Genomic DNA, 8,472 nt, shown 5'->3' with positions numbered 1-8,472 from the left:
TCCTTCCTTCCTTCCTTCTTCTTTCTCTCTCTCTCTCTCTCTTTCTTTCTTTTTTTCTTTTACTTGTTTGCTTACATTCTAGTCTTTACAGAAACATTTCTGGGACTCTCTAAACACAGCTATCATTCATTCATTCATTCATTTTTTACAGAATGTAGGATTAAATTAATATTGTGGGAAATATAAATAGAAATTTACTTAGAAATTAGCTCCTACAGGTTGGAGAACTGGAGAAATATTCTTGTGATAGGTTAACTATAAAACCAATGAGTATTCAAGTTTATTTAGAAGTAAAAATACCTACTTTCTTCAAATCTTCACTTGTGTAAAGAAGGTAGAAATTTACCTACTATGACAGCTCATCAAACTTTCCCTATCAATTACAAGGGGTAGGGCAGTCCAGATCATGTGAAATTATCATCAAATAAAGGCCTATATGTGAAAAAAGATTCCAAGTCACATAGAATGGCCTACATTTTTCAAGCAGTATTCGATTAAACGGAATCTTGGTATAATAGTAGAATTTACAAAAACTCCCAGAAATAAGAGTATTTCATTCTTATTTATAAGTCTGAATTACAGCATATGCAATAGCGTTTGCGAAATTACAATATGGTCACCTTTTTTTGGCAACTCTCCTGGAATATAAAACTGAGGCTCACGTCACTTATCCTACATGTTATTTGAGACATCTAAAAATAAGCAAGGAGATGATCTCATTTCCTGTTTCGGCTTCTGTGTACACCAAAAGGAGCCAAGAGCCTAGGTGTCTGGGGGTAAAGTGGGGTCAGGCTGTACTAAATGCAGCATTTCTTAGCGTCTGGTCATGTAATTGAACTTTAGGGTACTTTCAGTGGTCTGGCAGCCCTGAAAATGCTCCCTACTGACTCACTGTTAGAGAAAACTTCCCTGAGTTATTTTCAGGAGGTAATTGAGTAAGAGAATGAAAGGTCTACATTCTCTGTGCCTGGGGAAGCAGGAGGCAGGGGTGAGCTTTTGGAGCAGGAAGACAGAGCAACCGCACAGGCAGGTAAAGCTGAAATTGTTCTGTTATGTACAAAAATGCTGGCCTTGGAACTGAACTTGAAGTTCAGGTCTGTAGCTTCTGATTCACTCTGTGCACGTTGACACGTTCCCCGATGTTCAATCTAGCTGTTCTTGGCTGCTGTAAACCCAGAAGAAAATCCCAGGAGAAACACCGGAGCCAGCCCTCTGGCCTCCTGGCCTCTCTAGTCTGACCAGTGTGAGCGCGCCTGAGACAGGGTCCTGCAGGAACAGCATGCAGGGAAGGAACAGCCCCGCGTCACCATCCTGAGCCTCTGGAGCCATGTCCCCACCCCATGGCTTAGATTTCTTCCTCGAACCACCACAAAACATTAGGCTCCTCATTCTTCTCTTGTCTTCCTGTTGCCTCCTGCATGAGGGTTTTCAAAAGAGTATTTGTCGATAGTAAAGGGCTTTGTTTTATTCATGGACTATAGTAAGTTCTATAAAAGCGTTGGTTTAGATACTTCTGCAGATATACAAAACACATCTGTTTGAAAAACAGAAAATACGCCACAGCCCGAAAGTAGTGGACATTCGGCCAAACGCAGAGTGGCTGAGGAGGGCGTGGGGAGACGGTCGCGGTGCCCAGGGCGGGAGAGGGAAGAGCAAGCCGGTCAGTGCGCGTGCCGCTGTCCAGCGTGACGTCCGCACCGCTCTAACCACGCTTCTCCGTCCCCCGCAGCCGGACCGTCCGTGGTGCGCGCCCGAGCCGCTTCCGCCAGATGCGCGGCACACAGCACAGGGTAAGACCACTGTTTCGTGTTTCCGTTTCCGTGGGCTCTTTGGGGGATGTGTACTCGGCATACGCTCATTCGTGCTCGGAGACGACCTGCCGGAAAGCCGTGTTGCATACACAACCCTAGTGTGCGCACCTGGGGTTATGCTGCTCTCTTTAGGAAAAAAAAAAACTTTTTCGAAGGCAGAGAGGCACGAGTCTCATCCTGGCTCCCGTCCCTACTCCAGTCTCAGAGTCAGCATCCCTTCTCGGGGCAGAAATGAGAACTTCCGGCGGAGCTGTATCATCCCCCCGAACGCCGAGGCTCTGTGGTTCTCCAAAGGCCAGAGACACATCCGCTATTCCAGGCCGAGTCTGCTACCCAGATGTTTTAAAAGAAGTCACTGGCAGGCAGACAGAGGGGCCCAAAGTCTCAGAGCTTGTTCCCCAATGACTAAGTGTCAGACTCCGAGTTCAGGGTTGCCCGCAACACCCACCTCCACGTGGGCTGGAAAAACTAAAACGTCACCTACGAAGTGCTCACAGCCCAGGGTGCTCTTTTTCTCCTTTCCCTCTGGTTTCCCATCCTCCTCCGCCTCCGGAATCTGCTGTCCTTTCCACCGGTAGCGTCTGCGGGCTCCCGAGGCCGCCCAGGAGCGGCTGCCTCAACCCCGCTGTGCGCATCTCTTCTCCTCACGTGCAATCACAAGTCCGCGCCGTGTGGCACGTGTTTAAAATCTCACTTGGCACACAACCCGTGACTCCGAGTTGTTAAATTCCAGAGGTGTGGATCTGCCTAGAAAAGCCGAAGGGAGCCATATTCCAGCTTCGGGCCCTACTTGAAATCCGACCTCATTTAGTTCACATGTCAGATGACAGAACTCGTCAGGCAGGCTGTGAACCTCACAAGACCCCGGACTCTTCACCGTAGTCTGTGCGAGAGGAGCCTCTTAAACCTGTGCAGTGTACAGCATGGACAGCTGCACACAGCAACACTGGGAATGGCAAAGGCCATAGCCTACAGGCGCGTTGCAGAGGATATCCAAAGCGACAAAGCTATAATAAAGTATCGAGGTATTTATCAGAAAACTGCGGGATTTTCTTTTTTCTTTTTCTTTTGCTTTTTTTCCCTACTACAAATATAACCATTAGTTTTTGGTTCCAGCCATAATGGAGAGCTTTTATTAGAAAGGCACACTATTAACCATAATGATTGTTGCATAATGTCTGTGACTTTGAAAGCCATTGGTGCATAATAGCTGAGTTACCACCCAATTATAATCTTCCATTTTATATCGGTCTGGAACGAATATTAAAGATACTTTCTCCTAGTGTTGGAGTTTAATCACTAGAAAATACAATTACCCAGAAGAAAATTCAGCAATATCATAGGGCCATCTATATATCACTATTGGATTCTTCCTGGACCAGTGTTACAGAAGCCAATAATTACATAGAATAGAAATGAATTGAGATTACCACCAGAAACTAAATAAAATATGCAAAAATAGAATTTTATAGTTAGTGTATGAGATCCGATTTTTGTCTCTTTGGGAAGAAATATAATGAGCTTTGTGATGCATAAACATGCTGTGCGACAGTGTTTACAGATGTAAAATTAAAATAAAAATGAGCCTATTATGTACTCACCTAAGTATTTTTAAAACATTTTAATCTTCATAACAATGCTATAGAGTAGGCTTTACGATGAGACCATTTTCAGACGAGCAAAGCGAGGCGTGGAGAACAGCATCAGCAGTTAGATCGCAGTTAGGGACAGGGGTCCCGGGAGTAAAGCCCAGGTGTGTAGGGCTCCAGAAGCCTGTGCGCTGAAGCACATCCCATAGGGCCCTTGGAAACCTACCCCTCTTAGTAGATTAACGTTTTCTAAAATGAGAGCTGTAAAACTGAGGATGGGGCTTTAACTTGGATAACTACGTGACTAGTACCGAATCCTCAACCATCTCTCCTTCCTATGCACAGCATATGCGATCTGTGCGAGTCATGTGATGCCGGATAATCCCACAGGGGAAGGGCCGGTGCTATGTGAGACGGAGTCTGTGACACAGGCGCTGTGAACGAGTCTGGTAGGAACTGACCGGGCGGGCTCGTGCCACTTGAAACCTGCCCTCACCCTCCCAGCACGGCTCCGCAGCAGCAGGGACGAATGGCTGTGGCCAGGGGAACCCCCTAGACAAATCCCTTCCTCGAAATCTACCGCTCGGGTCTCCCACTGGTCCTCTTCTAGCTTCCCAAGCTGATGCTATTTTGAAGCTCAAGCCAGGTCGTAAGAATTGGCAGAAGCTCTGAACTCATCCTTGTCACAAGCATCTCATGTGCCATTATTTAATTTCTGTAGTGATTCTTGGTTTTGTTTTTTCATTTGGGCCATTTAATTGAAAGGCTCCTTTTGGTTTCTAGTTCCGACCCAATTGCTCAGGTTCTTAAAAATAATTTCGCGGTATTGTTAAGCAAATATGAGTTTAGAAATCTTTTATTATATAGATATTTTTGTTATAATAATACTCATTGTTCTATTATATGACTAATATATTTATCCCCCACTATTCAAGAATATACCACTGGTCAAAATGCCCTGTATTCTGGGCTACAAATACCAAAATCCAAGCAATAGAAGGAAATATGAGTGGAAAAATTAGACTCCATCTCTGATAATCTACAGATATCGTTTCTTAAAACTGCTGTAAGTTGTATTCATATAAGTACTTAAAATACTTTATATTTAAATGAAAAGTGTTTCCGAAAATGTGACTATTTAAATGAATTAGCATGTGTACTGTACAGGTTGTCCCGTTTCTCCGTTTTTACTAATTTTCTATGACTGCTGCCAAATTTGCTTTTCTAACCCCAATATATGTACACATTGTATTTTCATCCTAGCATCTTCCCCTTATAATTGTGACTCTTTATGACAATCTAACCTGAAATAGTGGCTCTGAGAGCTATACATGGAGTGTCTGTAAAGCAGTGGCCTTGTGATTTCAACAGGCCCAGTGGGTGAAAGGTGAGTCCGTTTCTGCGATATCACCAGACCCTTCACATTCCCGGAGCCTGGGGCAAGAGTAAGGGGAGAGCTGCATACCGTGTGCGTAAATATCTGAACACGAAGAGTCAAGTTTAGAAGCTGTTAAAGTGTGGTCTATCCCGCTATTCATAAATAGAGCTAGAAGGCCAGAATGAATTTTAGAATGCTCAGAAGCCTACAGTATGTGCCAGGACACAGTGGGACAGGACAGGAAGACCTGAGCCGTGGCCTGTCCCCTCCTCTCCCCACCTTACACTCTGAGGGGTCTATGAATTTGAGGATCCCAATTTCATCCATATACCCCTCACCACTCCACAATCAGTGCCCCGGGGCCTGGGGGAGGGGATGACAGGAGGCCTGGGAGCAGGTCCAAGGTCATTTGGGCGGAGAATTTTGGGGTCCGTGTGTGGGTACCAGGATCTTATCCTAGAGGAAGGTAGCCACACTCTGAGGGGAGGTATGGCCGGAGGAGAGCCGGAGCGGGGCCCTCTTAAGAGCGGGGACTCAGTGAAGGGCTCCCTGGCCGGGGACGAGGTCCCTGGGCATCAAGCACCACGGTGGACAGTCTTTGGGTCAACCGTTCACAGCTCGGCTCTCAGTTATTGTGCAGGGTTATTTTAGAGTGCTTTGGGGACACACTGAGAATCGGCTCTTCTTTCAAAAATTAAAGATTTAAATTAAGGTTTTCAAGGCATTTGAGACTTATTTGACTTTCTCTCTGCACAGCATGAAATGATGGTATTTCTATACACTGAAGTCCACAGAGGTTAATGAGTTACAGCTTCTGTTTAGAAACACGTGATTTTACAAAGAACATTTCAATTTAATTTCATCTGTTATCAGAATAGAATGCGAAATGACTTCCATGTTTCTGAAACAATTATGGCATAGTAGAGTTACTGTAACCTTGAAAACATGCTGTTTGTTTCTTCCTTTCTTACTATATCGCTTGCCAGTCACTTCCACGCCTTCCAAATTTTTCATATGGCACAGAGTTGAACTTTGTCTCATGACCTGGAGCTCAGATCTTACATATCTGGAAGGTACGACATGTAGGCATGTGAGACTGTATTGTGATCACACATAATTATTTCTTTACACTTTAAAGATCAAAGCCCAACTATTATAATTGACCTTTGCTAATGTACAATAATAACTAACTGAATACTGACTGAAGTCACCTCCTAGGGCCGCCATACAAAGGACCACAAACTGCGGGGCTTAACACAGCAGAACTTATTCTCCCAGAGCTCTAGAGGGTGGAAGCTCAGCATGTAGGTGTTGGCAGGGCCGTGCTTACTCCAGAGCCTGCGGGGGGCATCCTTCCTCACCCCTTCCAGCCTCTGGTAGCCCCAGATGTTCCTCAGCTTAAATAAAGTGTAAAAGTGTATTTTAAATGTCCATGAATATATAAAAATATAGGTGGTAAATAGATTCCTATGCAAACATGGATTTTATAAGCAAATACTAAACATTCTAATTAACAAATACGAAAGCGAATACTAAGTATTCTCATTAACAACTATATCTGTAGATATATGTATGTATTCTACATGTGACTAGTCTACGTTCATGAGAAAAATGCATAAAATAAGTCCAGACAAGTCATAATTTCGCCAGGTAAATAAAATTGCGGTAATTCTCTTAAATGGAAGAGAAAAACCTATGGGGAAGAAAAGCAGGTATGTGTCACATCTCGCATCTCAGCTGGGAAGAACATCTACTCGCCTAGGTTTCCTTCCTGTTCATGCCTAAGCGTCCACATTCCGGGAGGCTGGTGGGCATATGCAGAGGGCGGGGTCGCCTCGACTCCGTGTCCCCACTCTGCTGATGGTGGCCCCACCCCTCCTAGTGCCAATGGGATTTCAGATTCATCTGATGCTTGACTTACAGTCAAGACATGGCCTCTGCCACCAAGATGTCTGGCTCCCGAAGTGTCTCCATGCCACCTGCACTGCCCTCCCTTCAAGTGACCGAGGACCTGTCTTTGCTTTTGTTCAGATTGCCACTCTGCCATGGATTAGCCCTTGGGCCTCAGCCTCTCGCCATCGAAGTTATAGGGATAGTGGCCCTTGCCTCTATGCCTATGTCATAAGAGTGCTATCAGAATAGCAAAGGAATTGATTTTTCTTAACGTTTTAAGACACCTAGGAGTATGTACCATCAATGCATTAAATCTAAAATCAGATTAGTTAGATTAGTACATTATACTTCTGGGTCCAAACTTATGTTCTGAGCATATGACATATCTTTTTAATGGAATGGCCATAGTTCTCAGAAGCATATATTTGATGCCTGGGAAAGTTAGTTAATATCTTCTTGTCACCAAAATGTTTGTTCGGCATGTCTTTGAAATACCAAATGCAAGGCATCAAGGCTAAGATATTTAACATATTCTAAGCTGTCATCGTGAATCAGGAAAACACCTCATTTCTTGGCGTTTGTCCGATTTTTTTTCCTGTTGCCGTGAGTAGGCCTCTTTGATTTTGTTTTCTCGTGGTACACATCCATGGCACTCTATCCTGGTCCTACTAACACAGGACAAGTTTGTCATCTCGGTCCTCACGGCACACTCACATCGTAAGAACCGAGCTCTCTTCTATGCGTTTGACAATCGCGTACCCAGTACCATATTTTAAAAGTAGTTTATTTGGCAATTTACCTTTCTGTAGGATAAGTACTGACCTAATAGCAACACGTATGACTTACTGTCATAGCAAGTGCCCGAGCCACCGAATGCCAGCGGGAATGGGCAGCAGACCGGAGCGCTTCTGTTCAGCACAGTGAGAACGAGGCCACAGTGACCTGGGCAGCAGAGCGCGCCCCCGGCTCGGCACTGGCCTCCCCTGCAGGCCTCCCCCGCCACCCCGGCGTCTCTGTGCACTGGCGGAGCGCGCGGATAAAGCGCTTCTTACAAGTTTATGTTCACCCTGAGTCAAAACAAGAGGCTTTCTGATGTTTAATCTAAAACATTTTCCTGCTGTTTTTCCTAGGTTTCTCCACAGAAAAGAAAGTCGATCAGTAGAAGCGGCGGAGGAGCGTGCGGGGCGAGGGGAGCCAGGCGGCGCCCCCGCTTCGCCTTTCCCGACTGCGCGTCTGCTCCGCCGCTGTCGCCTCCACTGTCGCGGACAGAGCAGGCCTGCGGCAGCCGAGCCCCGACCGCGCCTGTCTGCGGGGCCGGGACCACACAACCGGACACGAGACCCGGCGACGGGTTCACAGGGCGACCCCCCGCTTTCAGCAGCTCCCCCTTCGGGTGCAGCGACACTGCGTGGGGACTTCAGTCATGTCCGCTGGGGGAGAAGTGTCCGCACTGTGCGCGGTTAGCCTGCCTCCCGTCGTTTGCGCAGGGGGTCAGTTCTCCGGCCGCTTTAGCGCGATTCTGCATCCCTGCTGGCCTCGGCGAACCCAGAGCTAGGGTTCCAGACGGCGCACACTTCCTTAAACTAAAGAGTGCCTCGATCTGAATAAAACGAGACACTTGAAACTACTTCTTAAACCGATCATTCCTTTAAGATGATGAGAAATCGTGAACCTCTTTCATTTTCAGATAGACGAGGTTATGAACGGTAGAGTCCTAGCGTGATGGTGACGACTCGGCTGTGTTCACGTGTACTTACGGCAGAGGTTCAGACCCCTATGGGTTTGCAGTTAAATCTGTGTT

General features: G+C 46.1%; 1 protein-coding gene across 3 annotated transcripts in view; it reads left to right on the top strand.

Annotated features, from left to right (window-relative positions):
• TNIP3 (TNFAIP3 interacting protein 3) overlaps window positions 1-7,896 on the top strand; it is a 67,731-nt gene extending 59,835 nt beyond the window's left edge. For 2 of the 3 annotated variants that reach the window (XM_039879530.1, XM_039879531.1), the window contains 2 exons: window positions 1,730-1,790; window positions 2,011-3,411. In XM_039879530.1, coding sequence (XP_039735464.1) covers window positions 1,730-1,790; window positions 2,011-2,216 — 267 coding nt within the window. In that variant the 3' untranslated portion in view covers window positions 2,217-3,411. Of the gene's footprint in view, window positions 1-1,729; window positions 1,791-2,010; window positions 3,412-7,801 lie in introns of those variants that run through there. The other variant, XM_039879532.1, reaches the window with a different exon arrangement.
• The last annotated feature ends 576 nt before the right edge of the window (window positions 7,897-8,472 follow it).

Source organism: Pteropus medius, unplaced genomic scaffold, assembly GCF_902729225.1.
Source record: "Pteropus medius unplaced genomic scaffold, Ma_sr-lr_union100, whole genome shotgun sequence".
Classification (NCBI taxonomy): domain Eukaryota; kingdom Metazoa; phylum Chordata; class Mammalia; order Chiroptera; family Pteropodidae; genus Pteropus; species Pteropus medius.
This window is presented reverse-complemented; position numbering and strand designations above follow the sequence as displayed.